Raw genomic sequence first — 18,440 nt, forward strand, 5'->3', positions numbered from 1 at the left:
GCAGTAGAAATGCACTGATGTGGATATATGTCGGTTTACTAGATGATGATTGTAAGCGCACAGTGGTCTCTGCTGGCCTCACTCGTGGCACTGTGTGTGCACAGGATGCTTCTGGTAAACTGGCGCATATCTATGCTAGTACATATTTGCAATGCCAAAAGTTCGTAATGTAAGGCTGCAAGAAAAATTTCATATGCACTCCAACTGATAGCTCACTTCGAAATGGACCTCATCTGCGCTCACTGTAACAGTGCTGTCAGCATCCAAGCTTCTGGATTCTTTGTACAGCAGAACAGCTATAATTATTTGGACTTCCAGAGTAGAAAATTGTTTCGCATGAATAGGAGTTCTATTTAAATTGAGCCACTTCTAATGACGGCATGACATTCTTTTTGGTGTGGCATACAGTTATCTCATTGCGCACTTGACTCACTCTTGTGCCGTTGACGGACGTCATTTGCCGCGCAAGTTTGAATAGTAGTTACAGTGCGTGGAAGTCTGAACCTTTGCTAGAGATTGCAAGAAACTCACTCTTGTGCCGTTGTCGGACGTCATTTGCCGCACAAGTTTGAATTGTAGTTACATTGCGTGGAAGTCCGAACCATTGCTAGAGATTTTAGACTGCAAGAAATATGTGTGATGCAGCAAAACCGCAACAGTGTCGTTGTATTTCCGCTGCAACATAACAACACTTAACGAAGTGAAGTGGCTACACTCACCTCGGAACAATCACTGTGGCTGGTAGCGTGTTCATCCACCCTGGCTTTCCACAGTGGAGTTTATTCATTTGGTTTGCAGTTAAAGGGCCCATGAAACGCTATTTACTAAAATTAGAAAGCGTGCAACAGCAATAGGTATCCCATCAGTCCTCTCTACGACGCAAATATTCTTAAGCTAGCTTAATTAGCATCAATCATATTGACGACCAAAAATTTCTCTCCTCCTCTCCCTCCTTAACTCAGCTCATGCCAGCGCACAAGAAAAAAAATGAAGAGAACAAGTCACGATCGATGGTGTCCCACTGTGCCCCTTCTCGCCCACGTCTTTAGGGGGCGTCCAATGAGCGGTCACACCCATCCCATCAAGCCATTGGGAAGTTTGGTGCGCGAGACACATCGCCCTAATTGGCAGTGAGCGATCACCAGGAGCACTTTTAAAAAATTATTTGTGAATTATAAGCTCCATGCAAAATATTTAAATTTGGCCCCAATACTCACAAAGGCCACCTTTATGGATTTCTTTCGTTATAATATTATTACAAGTACCGTTCGTGGGGCCCTTTAAGAATGCTAACGTTACATTATGGAAGTGCAGCCACATGTCAGTTTTGAAATCTTGCGTCTAATGTTTGAAAAGTTTTAAAGAAGCAACTAGGTGAAGATATTGAAAAAAGAACTGAATTAGGGGTTTTTCAACATTCTCTGAGTTTTGCAGAGAAATATTTGTGCCAATGTTAACATTACAGAATTTGCTCATTTTTCTTTTTTTAAGTGAGTCATTTTGGCTCACTGCCGACTTGTCCAAGACCATCTTTCACCCGTTAACACGCACCATTCAAATGTTTGCGCAACATGTTATTTTTTAAACTGTTGTGCAAATATCTTGAAATACGCTATGTAATTTGCATTTTTATCTTTCTCATTATTGGGCTGTTGAAAACACTAGGAGGCATTTTCGAATTAAATTTTTGCACACTGCAAAGCCTGCCCTTAAATGCTCTTGACCATTGCTACCACTAAACACAGTGTCAGAAAAGGAAAAATAAACAAACATATGAGAGCCCTGAGAGGTTAGGGTCATATGATTATAATTGTGAGAAGGAAAATGCCGTTGGAAAAAGCTGAAAGTGGAAGAAAATTTGTTTTAGAGGCTGCTTTAAGGTATTAACCAGGTAGTATATCTCTGATATTTGTGTATTGTTTCATGGAGCAGCTCCCAAAAGCTCGTCGTCTGGGTCCATCCATCAACAACACAATGGGTCTGTGTCCGGTCACCTGAGCAGCAGCTCAGCTGACCTTGGCGCGCGACAGTGGGGTACACCTGCTGGAGCACGGGTCCGAGTACGGAAGAGCCACAATAGCAGCGAGCCCCCTGTGACCACAGCTGCGGCAGCACCCTTGACTTCGTCAGCAGCAGAGGCAGCAGGGAATGGGCCCACCCCATCCGACCAACCATCACGTCAGAGCACCCAGAACGCTACGAGCAGCAGCAGCGGAGGCTCCAGACCTGATGGTGCTTCTCAAGTAGCCCACATTGCCATGCCAAGCTCTTCGACAGCAGCAGAAGATCCATCCCAACTAGGTACATTTTATGGTGGCTTTAGCATATACAATAGTGCAGTCTAGGCTGTCATAAATTTTGCCTTGATACAAATTCGTGAAATTTTCTTGCCAAAGTTTGTTGTGCACGTGCGGAGTTTATCTTTCAAACTGGTAAAACGTGGGAGCTGCAACAGCTGGCAGTAGTGTAACATGGTGTGAAGGCCATGACAGGTTTGGAATTGTGATGGCAGCAGCACGGCAAGCTGGTGTGTCTGTAAAGTGGGGAGAGTTGGGAGGGTAGGATGGCATTAAGATTTTGCAACCACTCTGCCTGTGCGTCGTCAATTTCGGGCTTGCTGGTCACGAAGTATGCACCCACAAGCATACATCACCAATGCTACCCACCAGTGCTGCAGTTGGCATTCATGCTATACACACTTGCGAGCACTGACGCATGTATCCTGCACATTGCCGACACCCCGATTAGCACTCGCATAGTAAATACCCACAAGCACTGCACTGTATGACAAAAGCATTCTTGTTTTTACACCAGGCTGGATGCATGCATGCATTCTTGCGAATTAAGCTGCAAAAGCATTAAAGGGGTCATGCAATGCCTAAAACGGGGTAAAGCAAATCGGTCGAGAGATAGGTACTCCCTCACAGGTCAATTCACCGCAAGAATTTTTTAGCTAGCTTCATTAACACCAGAGATATCGGCGATTAAAAATGGCGCTCCTCCTCGCTCCCCTCAACTCAACACTCCGAGACACCAGAAAAAAAACGAAGAAAACAGCTCGGGAACTCCGCCCCGCTAGCCCCGCCCACGCTCGGTTCTCAGACTTCCGGTCGTCGCGCCTGTTTTCCCAAGAGCGTCACCCATGCATTCACGGTCTCTGCCTTTCCCGTCTGCGTTTGCATAGCTTTCAACCTTGTCTGCTGTCTTCCTCGGCCGCCGGTGTCTTCAGTTTCTTGACCTCTCGGAATTGTGTGCGACAGCAGCCCGAACGACTCGGGTTGTTCGCGAGCGCATACCTGCAGGTGGGAGTCCACACATACCGGCGGCCGCCGCGGAGGGAGCACTTTCCTTCATATCCCTGTCCCATTCAGCGCAAATTAGCATGCACTCCTGCCGAGCACGGCTTTCTACAAGACCGCTTTCTTCTCTCGCGCTACCTGGGTCAGTCTCTTTGGTATCGTCTTCTGCGGTTTGACCAACGGCGGCCGGTGACCCCTCGCGGAGTTGACGCGATAGCATCGACTCTGCATGGATGCTGGCAGACGATCAAGCATGCGAGTTGCCCACATGCAAACATATGTCGTCGTCACTTTTAGTCCGGAGCTGCTTTCATTATGCATGCGAGAGGCACCTCTTGTGCATAACGAATGGAATGTATACGCGTACGTATCACCGACGAGAGCACGGACTGATGATCGCTACAGAGTTTGGATATCGGATGACAGGTGAGCAGTGTAGTGTTATTTTTTTTTCTTTTGACGTCCTTTCGCACATCGTTTAGGAAGTGCCAATGCGCAACGTGCACGCGTGTTTATCTCATGTGTACGCATCGTCCGAGCCAGAATCGACGCGGCGCAAAACATCAGCAAAGCAGCTCGGCACATTCAGTTCGGCAGCGCAGGTTGTCACTGATTTTCGCACCGACACGCAAGAATCGCGCACATGAGCATGCGAACGGCTACGCTAGAGACGCAGCGAAGCGGGTGATTCCAAAACGCCGTCCGCCGTGGCTTCGACGCAAATAAGGCCTAGCGACGACCAGGGAGCAGCGCACGATCGGAGTGCCGTCGGTCGCAGCGCCCGCGGACGGCATCTCTGCGGTAACCTGGCGACATCCGGTGCTGCACATAAGCGGTGCGAATTTGTGTACTTTCGCGATGAAGCTGAGGACAGACCTTTTTTGACGCACGTTTCATTTACACGAAGGTTGATGCTGCCTTTTTAATCGGTACGGTGTTGAATCGGACCTGCGTGCTCTTTTCGCACTGCTGCACCGACGCGCACTTTCAGTCGGACGCACATAGTTTAGGAAGTGCCAGTGCGTAACGTGCACGCGTGTTTTATCTCGTGTACGCATCGGCCGATCCAGAAACAACGGTGCAAAACATGAGCAAAGCAGCTCGCCACATGCAGTTCGGCAGCGCAGGTTGTCACTGTTTTCCGAAGCTACACGCAAGAATCGTGCACAGGAGCACGCGAGCGACTACACTAGAGACGCAGCGAAGTGGACGATTCTAAAATGCCGTCCGCCGTGGCTGCGATGCAAAAGAAACAAGGCCTAACGACGAGCAGGGAGCAGCGCACGACCGGAGTGCCGTCGGCCGCAGCGCCCGCGCCTGGTGGCATCGGGTGCTGCACTTAAGCGGTGCGAATTTGTGTACTTTCGCGATGAAGCTGAGGGTACACCTTTTTTTGACGCACGTTCCATTTAATTATTAACACGCCGCACAAATGGTCGATGCGGCAAAGACGAGACGGGACTACAGTACGTTGCTGCGCCGTCGGTCGGTACATAAAGGTTGATGCTGCCTATTTAATCGGTACGGTGTTAAATCGGACCAGCTAGTGCTCTTTTCGCACTCCTGCACCGACGCGCACTTTCAGTCGGATGCCACCACCTTTTCGGTTAACATCGCGAACTGAAGCGCCAAGCTCGGGTTCACGCATGCATTGCAGCACTCGAGCAGACGACTTTCGGAGCTACCGGAAGTGTGTCAGTTACGTAGAGGGCGTCGCGGCTGCAGCCAATGGCAGCCTTTCGTGGCCTTTCACTCTGGGACCGGTGACGTAGGAAATCACGGCAGAATAGTCCCAAATTTCGCCGCCACGCGGAAATGGCGCAGCCCGCGAATTTCAAAAAACGCTGTTTTTAAAAATTAATAACAAATCGCTGGATTTTTTTCAATGAGTTTTACTTTGAACGAATGCTCGGAAGCATTTGTTCTGCACATTGAAAACGTTTGTCAGTGACCTTTCTAGCCGTTTCATGCCCCCTTTAAGAACGTTTGGAAATTCACGTCTGCCCAGTATTACAGCTTCCATAATTTCCTTCACCTCTAAATAAAGTGCGGATGCAGTGGCTATGTTTCAACATGTAGATTTTTTCCACTACAGTGAAACCTTGTTGATACGTTTTTAATAAATACAGGAAAACAAATTGTGTTATTCCGGAAAACGCATGTTCCGAACTGCTTAAACTTTCAACTGCTTAATGAGGTACGAAGGCATTTAGAACCGAGACTTTCACCGCATAAAAGTGTACATTAGCATTTATAGACATCCAGTAGGCATAGCTCTTCTTTTATTTTTTTTTTTAGCTCTCGCAGAATTCAGTTCGTATTTGCGTTGACTTAAGCGTGCTATGAGATTTAGTTACAAATCCGGTTCATAAGAGGCAATGGCAAGTTCGAATCGCTTCCATGGTTGTTTCTGGATGCTTCGCCCCCTTGCGCCAGTGACATATGGAGAAGCCATCGCGATAGCTTACAGTCACCATATTTTAGCTCATGCTGCATCCCTCAGACCCGGCCCACCCGTATGCCAGCGAATGGTTGTAGTTATCAAATGGCTCACCCCTGTGACCCTAAGACACCACAAAGAAGCCACCTTATTTTTCCTCGTGGTCATGTTTCTGCGGAAATAGGCAGCCTCATATTTTGACTTGTTGGCTTTTCTTTGATGCTTCGCCCCTTTGCACCCTGGCACGGCAGGAAAGCAACTGCGGCGGATGAGTCCCTCTGATCAGTTTTTTATGTTGCGGGCGCTCATTAGCACATGTTTGGTTGATCGCAAAACGTATGATATGACCACAGTTTGTCGAAACTTCGAACGTAGTGACTGGGAAATCGTGTTATCTGGCAACGTATTAACTGGAAGAAAAATAGTGTAACTCTATGGGAGATGTCATACTGCCCGCAATTTTGAGCATATGAATCCAGAACGTATCATACGTGAGGTTCTGCTGTAGTTGTCTATTAGCACATTCTTGCGATTGCCACCAGGTGCCAAAATTTTGTCAGCCAATGTATGCATTACAAATGTTACTTTACTGGGAGCTTTCGCCTATTTTGTTCAGGCATACCTGGTGAGGACGAAGCTTAATAATTGCATTGAGTTGGAGGTTCGCTTTAAACGTGAAATGACAAGCATATTAACTAACATACTTTCTCACAAATTCTATGATTAGTCATATAGGTCATCAACTTTAGGAGCCTTTTAAGGAAAATCAAATTTAGGGCATAGCACATACTGGAGATATGCCAGTGTCATGGGAAACTTATTACTGAAGGGGTTCTCTTGCTGCTTTCATCAGTATCTGCAAATACTTTTTGGGCACACTGAAATAGTGCTCTGCCATTCAGTTCGTTGACACCTCCGTGCATATGATTGCTCGCAAAAAAAGTTGCTGAATAGGGTTACCCACGCTTGCAAGGCATGTCTCACATGCATGGCTAAACAAATGGGGGAAGTTTCATTCAGTATAGTGGTGGAGCTAGGCCCTTATCTTTTTGTTAGCCTTATTTGATAATCTTCTGTGCTGCTCCCTGGGCAAAAAAGAGGCAAGAGAAACCTTTGCACAGCAATAGCGGCAGCATTTGCCATAGTTCGTAGCGTAGTTTGTGCCTAACTCTGGTTGGCATCTTGTAGTCCTTCCCCTCCACCCGTCCCCTGGTTTTAGAGTGTGACTCTCAGAAATCAGGTCTGCCTACACACAAGTAAAAATGGTAAATGAGTGCTGTGCGTCAAGGGCACCAATATAACTATGGCTGCAACATATTTCTCGGTATAGACCCAGCATGGTAGTGGACTTCTTGTGCCTCTATTTAAAACAACCCATCATAACGTGCTTATGATTTTAATGCATTTCAGTGTCTGATTTCAGGTACTGCATTGTAGTGGCTCAATGCATATATAGCATGAAAGTGTCTCTGCATGATAGTGGCTAAGTGGTATAGATGCAGCTTATTGGAAAAACTTGTGCTGGGGTGACATTTTTTGACCTTCTGATGCTGTCTGTGCAGGTGTTGGTAGCGGTAGCCAGGCCTCGCCATGGTCTTCCACTTCTACCATGGTTATTCGCATGGACAATAGTGGCGGGGAGGCAGGTGCCCGTTGGGCTGCCTCAGAGCCTCCCTCAGAGGGTGCTTCGGTCCAGCCAAACCGCTTGCGCAGAACCGGGGTCCCAGCCTCACCCTGTGGCCGTCCCAGCCGCACAGCCCCAGCTGCAGGCACTGCCACGGGGACAGGCCCAACGGCAGGCGCCCCGGCCACTGCAGCTGCAGGAGGGGCCTCTGCAGATGAGGAACAGCTGCCTCCGGGGTCAGTTCCCTTTTCATTTTGACCTCCTGCATGGCTTATGCTGTTCATTGTTGGCCAGTTTGCTGCAAAGATCAGTCACAACATAATGTTTTTACCACCATTCCACCTCTGCTGCTTACGTTTCCAGTAGGTGTTGTTCTTCATAGGGAGGAAATGGTAGCTGTTGAATGCACTTTGTTTACAAAATGGTTGATTTTCCAGGGTCCTGTTTTTGCGTGTTTCTGTACAAGAACAGCATTAATTGAAATGACAAAACATGGTTCAGCATGTCCTCGAAGAGCAAGGCTGTTACAAGAACTACTCGGTACACCCATTCTGTTTGTCTTAACACTCAAGCATTCTGTGCCACAAGCATAAGCTGGGAGTGAGGCTGTAAGAACTTGTGGGTGTGATTGCTGCAGAAACTGTACTCATGTGTGAACAAAAAAAAGTGTTGAAATCAGTCAGTTGCTTTTGTCTAGAACGTTTTCTGGTAAGGTCAGTGGGGTGTACTCATTGCTGACCTCTTAGATGGCCTCTAAGGCTTATACCCTTGTCACACAGTCATTTTCAAAGGCGATTGAGTCGATAGCATTCGAGATTTTCAATCGCGATTGAACTCGGAGTTGTGCCGATGCTACACGGCAAAACTTGAAGGCTGTTGAAATAGTTTTGGTGTTTGGCACCAAACTTTTGTGGTGCCATTATCGTTGCTTTCTGCTTTTAACTAAAATCTTTCTGGAAATGCAAATTAAAATATAACTGTTATCCTTTTTTTTTTTTTTTTTGGTAACTGCAGGTTTTTAGTTGTTATTAAAGAACAACTTTGTTTTTTGTTTGTTTTTTACGCGTTGACGGTTATATGGCTATGCTTTTCATTGTGTTTGTTTTTCTTGGCGGCGCAGACTACAGTGGTAGAGGGTACAGAAATAATGCGCCTTAAAAAAGAGTGATGCAATTTTAGAATTATTACGCACACTAATATTTTACCGTGTAAATTAAATATACAGTGAAATCTCGATACAACGAACTTCGCGGGACCCCCAAAAATAGGTCGTTATATTGAAATATCGTAATAACGAAATAATCGGAAATCAAAGGTAATAAATGCGCCACAGAAAACTTTTATACCTTTAAGGGGGGAGGCTACCCTTGAACACCAACTTTTTTATTTCTTGAGGTATTCGAATGAAATTTTCAGGGTATGCTCATAGTACATACATTTGAAGAACTACCAAGTTTCATGGAGCTGGGCTCATCGGTTCTCAAGTTAGAGGAGTATATCAAGATAGTTTACATAGGTCCCTAGGGGCGGGCCTGGAGAATTTGCAAAATGTGCTAGCAGTGTGAAATTTGTTATGGTCATTCCTGGATAGTTTCCCCAGGGCAAGACAATTCCCTTTTTCCAAATTTCCTCTCCGAAAAATTTTAGTACAGCCCCAAATTTAGTGTTCAAATTTACACCTGACTTAACGATATTTTAATTGACTGCCCCTAATTACACATGAAATATTTTGAAAAAAACGAATTGTCTTGCCCTCAGAATTTTACTTAGGTATATAACAAAAAAAACCTCATGAAAATCCAATAAGCGGTTCTTGAGCTATGACTTTCCCTAGCAGCCACACCGTGAAAAAAGTTGATTCTGAGAAAACGGCTCTCAAAGGTTGAGAGAACAATAACTTTTTTGTTTCTCAAGTTATCATGATGAAATTTTCAAGACAGGCTCATGACATTAACAAATGAAAAACCACCAAGTTTCATAGTATTGTGCACGCTAATTCTCAAGTTACAGAAGCATATCAAACTGGTTCGAATAGGTCCTTTATATCAAGCCTGGAGAAATTGTGAAAGGCACTGGCATTGTGCAATTTGTCATGCTGATTCCTAGATAGGTTCCTCAGGGCAAGACAAAGCCCTTTTTCAAAATTTTCTTGCTGAAAAATAGCATAGAATTGGATTTTTTGTTATCAATTAGACCTATGTTGATTAACCAAATTAATTATGACAAATTCCAGACATAATATTTTGAATACATGGGCTTGCCTTGCCCTCAAAAATTTATTCAGGTACAGTCGAGCCCACTTATAAAGGCCCCACTTAAGACGAACACTCGCAATTATCACGAACAAGTCCGGTGCGGCCGTCAAAATATACATTAGGGCTATGGCGCTCCGTCGATCTTGGCTACAGCGAACATCTGTGCGACTAGCCGATCAGCTACAGCGAACGCCTTGGTGCCGCGGACCACTTTCCACATGCTGAGATCCGTCGATCCTGAGCCCTGCAAGCCGCGACAATCGGCATTCCCGATTCCCCCGCGGCATTTCGCCCTAGCTTGGTAGGCGGCGCAGACGCAGCAAGCGGTTTCCCGGTTTATCTATCGCGGCATCTCGCCGGAGGAACAAGAAGCGGCCCAAACGCGACAAGCGACTTCCCGGGTTATCTTCCGCGGCATAAACGCCGAAACGAAAAAAAAAAAAAAAAGTTAGCAAAGTCTGCACTGAATGCGTGTCGCACCTCGAGGCAGCCAACAACGACAGCAAAGAGCCGTAGCAGACGACGCGGGGAGGCGGAGACCGACGCGTCAGCGGCCGCAGCAGCCAATAGTAGTCGCCCGATCCCCCGCGTTCTCGCGGAGCGCGCGCTTTGCCCAATCGCAGCCTTGAATTCGAGCGCGGGAAACTTGAAAGCCGCCACGAGGCTCTCAATCGGTAGCAAGCCACGCCTCGACCGCGCCGCCGTCGCCGCCGCCGAGGGTGGCAGAAGAAAGCGCAAGAATTCACAAACAAAACAAGACCAAGATGGCGGCGCTCAGTTGGGCGGGAGAGGAATGGTGCGCGCGCGAAGTTTGGGAATTTTCGGCGCTTGCTCGCTGCTCCGCGGCTGCCGCCGCTTGTTAAATAATTAATTTCGAGCATTTCTACGGCGAGTTGGGCATTGATAATTACAGAAATGGTAGTTTATAAGACATACTACCGGAATATATAATCTTCCAAAAATCGACTTTTTCGCGATTTTTCGGTTTTCAAAGGTCGCGTCCCCCCTTAAAAAGGGTTCTCGCATGACAGCCCAGGCAATCATCAAACAGTAACACAATGAGCAGTTTTCTTGCTTGTTTATTTAAAGAAATCGATAATCTTCTTCTGGCGACTATGGCACATGCTTCCCAGGACAAACGCTTCGACGTCGTCGACTTTCTTGTGAACAGCTTCGGGCACTTCGCTGCAGCGTGCGATGAAAGTGCGAAGCTTGCCGATTGAGGCCAATACATCTGAAGTGGATACAGGTTCGTCCGCATCTTCCGTACGCGACGATTCTGTGTCGTCGTCGTCCAGGTCTTCTTCATCATTTTTTTCGCGCACGCTAGTGATGATGTCGTCTACGGTGAGCTCGGCTGACGTCAAAGCTTCGCTGTCACACTCCACGTAGTCTTTGAACGTTACCGATCGGTCGACGGACAGCTTCTCGGTGACCTCGTTCCACAAGGCACTGCTATCGTCTAGCAGGTCATCACTTTCTTCGCAGTCTTCTGCGCGTGCCGATTTGACTAGCCCTGCTTTCCGCCAGCAGTTTTGAATAGTTGACACCTTAAGATTCCACCACGCTCCAGTGAGCATTTCTGCGGCTTGGCGAACGTTAACTGTAGTCGGGAGCCCGAGCCGGATATTAATAAGCAGCCGCTGCCCAAGCGCTTGCGAAATTCTCCCTGCACACTTTTAATAATCCCTTGGTCTAAGGGTTGGAGCAATGCAGTGTTGTTGGGGGACAAGAACTCCAAGCGTACATTTTTCAGGCGCACGTTGACGATGTGTGCGGAACAATAGTCCACGATCAAAAGTATTTTCTTGCCATCCCTCCTCATCTGGTCGTCCAGTTTGATAAGCCAATCCGAAAACAACTCTCACGTCATCCAAGCTCGCTTATTCGCCCTGTACTCACATGGCAAGGATGTGACATTCTTCAGGCAGCGAGGACTGGCGTACTTCCCTATGACTAGGGGCTTCAGTTTTTTTGTGCCCAGTGCGTTGCAGCAAAACAGGACGGACACCCGGACATGGGATTTCTTCCCGCCCCTGCACTTCTCGCCTTTGAAGTTCATTGTTTTATCGAGCAGAAGCTGGTAGAAACAGGCCGTTTCGTCGGCGTTAAAAATGTCCTCCTCGGAGTAAGACTCCGCGATCTCCTGAAAGCGGTCGTTGCGCCAGGAGATTGCGCAATCTTTGTCTGCAGCTGCTTCCTCGCCGGAAATCACTTGCCATGTAATTCCAGATCGTTGGCGAAAACGAAACAGCCAGCCGGAACTCGCTTCAAATCCAGTGATTTCGAAGGCAAAGGCGAATGAACGAGCTTTTTCCTGAAGCATTGGGCCAGTCACAGGAATGTTCTGAAGCCTAGCCTCCTTGAACCAAGCGAGGACAGCTTCGTCCACTTTTTCATAATTCCCCAGTCGCAAACGTTTCCTTGCGGGATCAAGATGGGACTGACGATGAAGCTTGGTGATCTTCTCCCGATCCTTCAAAATGGTCGCGACGGTTGACGGCGCAATGCCGCGCTCCTTGCATACGTTGACCTGCTTTTTGCCGGCGTCCAGTTTGTGAAGAATTTCGACCTTTTCCTTTAACGAAAACTGTCGTCGCTTGTTTTTAAAGGGCCACTGTTCAGGGAAGGCCCTTTTAAGCAAAGGAGCCCAATGTTTCGATCAGGTACCGGAGATAGTCTGTGCAAAATGCTACAGTGACACGCGCGCCGCAAAGCATCGAAAATACAATTCAAAGCTCTCTCATGCTCTCCTCCGGGAAGCCAGCTTCCCCGTTTCCTGCGCTGGCCCGACGGGCCACAGCAATGACGTACGTACCGCGAACGATGTCCATTGGTCCGTCTTGCTGACTGACGGGAGAAGGATGGGTGTCTACTGCTCGCAGCGCGCATTTCCCTCGCCACGGCCAGACTGAATCCAGCGGCGCGCGCTCCCTCGACCGTTTTTTTTTTTTCGCGCTCGCGGAGAGCCACGCCCCACCTCCCGCCAAACGCGGAGGGGGAAGGGGAATTTGTATTGCGGAGGCTAGACGACCTTGGGCAGGATAGTGAAAAACCTTTGCGAGGGAACGGAAGGAGAGAGGCATGACAGAATCGGGTGATTGCGGTGGCTATAACTGCGTTATTAGTTACTCTTTTCAAAAACATTTTGCGGCCTTGCGTTCTAGGGGCGAAGTCTCACAGTCACCGGGGAAGAAAATATTTTCGACCGGAGGGTGGACAGTGGGCCTTTAATGCCGGTGCCAGCAGAACTCATAGTCAAGCACTTTGACTTAACACCACGTGAAAGTAACTCCGCGTCTTCGAGAAGCTCGGACAAAAACGTGGCAGCTAGCAAGGCCTCGTCCGCGTCAGCACTCAAACACAACAAAACACAAAATGGCCGAAGTCTCGTTTGCAGTCCCGAAGAAAGTTTTTGAGAAATTTAATTTTAAGAAAGTTCGTAATAACGAGGTGCGTTTCTACGAGAGAGCAAATAAATTACGTACATAATTTTGAAATATTCGGAATACTGAAATTCGTAGTAGTGAAATATATTTACATAGGAAATACAGGCGTTTTGGCGGGAATTTTTGAAATATTTGTAAATTTGAAAAAGTCGTTAATGTGATGTTCGTAGTAACGAGAGTTTACTGTATTGAATAATAACGCTTGTTCATGTTTTTGTATCGTAAACGCGCTGTGCACGAGAGTGCGTGTGGCGCTCCGCGGGCCAACACTAGCAACCTTGCACAACGTTCGAAGGCCTTCGAGGTCTCGATAGAGTTCTGAGCTGTTCCGTTGACTCGATAGACAATATATTCGAGAGCCTTCGGAATGCCTGTGTGACAGTGGTATTAGAAAGATCATCTGAGAAAACTGCGCTTACATAAGTGCCTAGAAACGTCGCAACTCTCGTCCACGGCGATTGCAAATTTTGGAGAGCTTTTGACACTATTAATTACTTGCTCTTCCACATCCAACGCCATTTCGCGGATCCTCCGGCCAACAGTGTCGTTTGAGCATGGAATTTGCACTACTTTTTTCGATTGTTCTTCTCCAGGCACAGTCTTCACCACATCCTGAATACAAGGCATGATGAGGTCTTCGCCGATAGTGTGCGGTTTCAGTTGCTTGGCGATTCTGTAGCTGAGGAGGTATGACGCCTTTGTTTTGCCGAGAGATGGTGCCGATTTCTGCAACAAGATACGCTAGTGTCAGAAACGAGACTTCCCTATCGTAGTTAACAAGTTTTTTTACCTGGTGGTGAGAGTCCAGTTTTTGCGCATCGAAAAGTTGCTTTTTTCTTTCGAAATACTCGACTGGCCTGTCCTTGAAGGCCAGGTGCTCTGTAGCCAGGTGACGCGACAGCTTGGCCGGATTCATCGAGCTGTTAGCCAAAACCTCGCAGCATATAACACATTGCGGATTTCCTCCACTTTGCGTAAAGCCATATGCAAGATCGCTGCTATCGTACAATCTCCCTTTTGCTTTCTGGCTCATGATGCTAGGGCGAAAGTACTGCGTGTTGAGATCCACCGGCTACCTCGGCGACATAACGAGCTTCTTTTTGCTTGTCTAGGCTTGGCTTGGCTTCGCGGCGGCGGCGTGGGTAGTGCCATCTGGAGACGACAAACAGAAGTGCTGATAAAAACTCATGGCCTCCGAGATTACGCCCGCGCGCGTTTCAAAAACGCGCACAGACTTGATCTCGGAGGCCACAGAAAACGGGTAGGCGTGTGAATTCGATCGTATGCAAAAAGACGTCCGCTGTCGACGCCTGCTATCGCGGGCGTGACACGCAAGATTGTTTTTTTGAGGCTACGAAGAGTAAAAATTAGGTTTAACGAACCAAGCGCTGTTTGGTTCGCGCGCGTACACTAAAAATGAACCTGAAACGGGGGTTGGCCGGTGAGGGTTCTCGCGGGACACAAGAAGACAGCCCGCGGAACCCCCGTGTTCCGCGGAACCCAGTTTGAGAACCCCTGCCTTATGTGAAGAAATGCCAATTGATATTGCATTTTTATGAAGTGCAAGTGTCAGGTGCTTCATTCAACTGGCACATTTCTCAGAATCAGGTGGTTCGTATTGTACATTTTATCTGCAATTTTTAAAAACCAGATCAGCGAGCTTTTTATTGTACTTTTTTCACTTGTTGACACTATGCCCCCACAGCGACTGATGAATGATCTGCTATTTCATAATGCCCTGTTTCACAGTCATCCATCTGCTTTGGTGGCTGTTGCTTGAAACAGTGCACAGCCTGACTAAACTTTTGCACCTGTCTGCTACTTTCTTTTATCATTCCTTGTTGACCTGGCATTATAGCAAGACTCTGAGCACTACACGAAACTAAAAATGTTTTTACTGTCGTTAAAAATTTTTTCAAAGGCGGCCGGCATCATGACTTTCTGTAGAAAGGTGTAGACGTGTTGTCACCACTGCTGCATTTGACATGCTAAGTGTTCAGAGGGGCAGAACAGAGCAAGCATGGCAAGGCATTAGGAGAGCTGTGTTCATAATCAGGTACCAGCCTTCCCAAGAGAGTGCAGAATTAATTATCCACATTCTCATCATTCTGTTATTTCTGCTCATGTCTGCAGCAGTGTCATTGAAAAGGGGAAATACGGAAGCTAATGCACAGTTCTCTGAAAAATGCTTGCCGGAAACCACCATATGAGTCTATTCCAACGGGCACACTTTTTTTGCGAAAAAAATGTCTTGCAAATGACGTGCATTAATTGAGAACGAAAGTGAAACATGGACATCATCCCATTTTCACTAGTGTCACAAAACGTTTACTTGGTATTTCTTCCAAGTCTATATGGGCTTCATGTGCTGGTAACACTAATATATCGATCTAATAACTTGCCTCGTGAAGACTGTATGAAGTTCATGCAGGCTTCGTGGTATAACAAAGTGAACAATAAACACCTGGCCAAACCTATCATTAAAGCATGCAAGTCGTGCAGTCATCAAGAGCAGTTTATTGAAGTAATTTTGTGTTGCTTCCGCATACACATCTCGCACACAACTTCATACTCCTCAAACAAGAGAAACCTACATGTGAAGCATTCAGTGATGAGCTGACAATAAACCATGTTCAATACCTTGCGTGAAATTTGAGGAAATTATGTAAAAGTCTTTTATGTGCCTCTATAATGGACACATACTACTCCATCCAAACCTCTGGCTACGATTAGATGCCGTTGTTCAAATTTCATATATTTTGATTCCTTAAAAGAAGGAAATCTTGTAAGCAAACTCTGGAATAGTCCATGAGAATGAATTGTTTACTCTGTGTTTGGCGCATGATGGTCTATAAGAACTGCTGCTGCTAAAATTATGCTGATGATATAGTTGCACTCTGGGGTTACAGTAGAACAAGTAGACATAAAAGTTTTGCCAGTCAATAATGTATGATTTATTAAAACTTGGGTAGAATGCTGATCAATTAAAATCTTGAAATCTTAAAATCCATCAGAGAGAGGCAAACATCGATTGCACATTTGTTTTTAGGATGCCAAAATACACTAGCCACAAAAGTTTCATCTCTCTAAGTTAAATATTAACAAAATTTGGTCAAAGACCAGGGTCTCCCCTTAACTGCATTTAGTGCTATTTTATGGCCGGAAGTTGACTGGTTACATACACTTACTACATGTGGGCAGTGTGCCACCCATTTTTTCAGCTATGTCTTGCTTTTCTTTCACACAACAAGTTAAAGCGAATTACTCTAAACTTTGCCTTTACATTTTACACAGTGTTTAAGTTAATTTATCAGAGAAATCAAACCAAACCTTTGTTTCTACTAAGTTTAAGCTCACACAACATGGCTGAACATCAGTGGAATTCATCAGCATCATTCTTGCATGCAATTTAGGAGTAAGAAAAGTGCTTAGTGGCATAGGGCGTTTATGCTCCTTGTTGACATTGGACTATGTCTAGTAAGTAGTGCCATGTTTAGTGACATTATCTAACAAATGCACATGTTATGAGAGTCTGCTGTGCCGTTATGCAAACACTGACGCTCATTTCATTCATTGCCAAGCATACACTCAGTCAAGGAACCTGCTTCGCATTTTACTGAGACTAATAATGCCTTAGATTGGCATGGCATGCTTTATAAACTCACTGTAATGTTCTCTGTCTTCAGTCAGTCTTATAAATAAGCACATGACTTTCACCAAGCTTTTTCTTTTTTTTCATCTTTCTCTCTCTCGGCTAACTTCTATTCCATATGTGCACCCTGCCACGGCAGCTCAGTGTCCAGGACACTTGACCCGTGTACTGGATGATGCTAGCGCACATTGAAGAACGACAGGTGGTCGAGATTACCAGAGCCCTCCACTTTGGCTTATCTCATAGCCAATGTTACTTTAGGACGGTAAACCTTATATACCATATCATTACAATATGTACAGTACGGTCCACTGTTAAAGGGAACATGAGGCCGCATTGCTGCCGCGCTTTACAAAACACTCGAGAGAGGGCCAGCGACAAACGAAAATACACGGTGTATCTGCAGGAAGCACGACCGACTGCTCTTCCTGGCCATGCACTTGGTGGCATCCATCCTTGCCAGTGGTCTGTGGCAGCGCTTTGCAAAGTGTTTAAGTCACGCAATCTCTTGTTTTATTTAACGGTGGACCGTACTGTACCATCTGCCAATGCAGCATGAATGGGGAAAACAAAAAACTAACCAGTGCAAGCAAGCTTACTAAGAGCTGCCATTCTGGAGAACAGCATTGCCTCAAGGCACTATAGGTTGTATGGGGTTTCACATTTAGCTGTTTGAAAGTGATATCTGATACTTCGCCATGCTTGCAATGTGTGCATAAATCTTTTCTTCCTCTTCAGATGGGAAGTGAGGTATGACCAGTTTAACCGCAAGTACTATGTGGACCACAACACTCGAAGCACAACGTGGGAACGACCGCAGCCCCTACCTCCTGGGTTAGTTTAATTGCCTAGTAATTTGCAGTGCTTGTTTCATTTTTGATGCTTGATTTTTAGGGTTTGGTAAGGTATTGTTAGGCCTAGCTACTACTGCTACGGCTTTTAAAAAAGCGGTGTGACATTCTTTCTTGCAGCCAAATCTCATTGCCCATTGTCAGAAGGTGTGATCAAACACCTCAATACCGAGAAGGGAAAATGTTTGGCCGTGTTGGTTCATCGTCAACACAGCGAAGCGCTCAAATTCACAAAGGACGAGGAGGGGACAGGACAATAGCGCTCCTTTCCCCTCAATACCTTCATGCCGGATGAAGCAGATGCATCTGTTGCAGTTATTCGTGTTTCATTTAGTGCGATAGCAAAAGAGCCTTATTGGACAGAAGTCGCGGGCATGGCTCTGGCAGGTGGTAGTTGGTGGCTAGCATGGCCGGGCACTAATTGGTCATAGGGTTGGCTAATTTAATTGGAGCTGCCAACTCTGGCCTCTCCTTTCATATGGGAGGGTGAGATCCCTATGCCACATTTGTACGGCTTGGTTAAGTGTGGCTTTGTATCTGTGTTGGGTGGCCTTTCACCTAAGACTGTACGCTAAAGAGTAAGAGAGGATTAGGAGAGGATTAGTAATGAGGCAAGTAGCAATAGAGGTGACAGCTATTAAAGCTGTCACCTCATACCCTTAAAGGCAGAGCTTAAGTGTTCCCCCAAATTTTTTGTAGCGCAGATCTTTGCATATGTTCATTTATAGAGCACCTCTTTTTAGCAATGTGGTCAACACAATTGGCTGGTTATGGTACAAAATTTGAACAACATAATATGCAAGAGCTAATACATAAGCACTACAAATTTTATTGCAGCTTTACAATCTTTGTGAAAATGGTGTAAATACT

At 46.2% G+C, this 18,440-nt stretch overlaps 1 protein-coding gene across 1 annotated transcript in view; it reads left to right on the forward strand.

The window, feature by feature from the left end:
* Positions 1-18,440, forward strand: part of Su(dx) (WW domain containing E3 ubiquitin protein ligase suppressor of deltex) — a 63,459-nt gene that overhangs the window by 10,556 nt on the left and 34,463 nt on the right. The window contains exons 7-9 of the mRNA XM_084590364.1: positions 1,933-2,301; positions 7,302-7,599; positions 17,458-17,553. Coding sequence (XP_084446490.1) covers positions 1,933-2,301; positions 7,302-7,599; positions 17,458-17,553 — 763 coding nt within the window. The remainder of the gene's footprint in view (positions 1-1,932; positions 2,302-7,301; positions 7,600-17,457; positions 17,554-18,440) is intronic.

Source organism: Amblyomma maculatum, chromosome 1 (assembly GCF_055883805.1).
Source record: "Amblyomma maculatum isolate TAMU_Amacu chromosome 1, ASM5588380v1, whole genome shotgun sequence".
NCBI lineage: Eukaryota > Metazoa > Arthropoda > Arachnida > Ixodida > Ixodidae > Amblyomma > Amblyomma maculatum.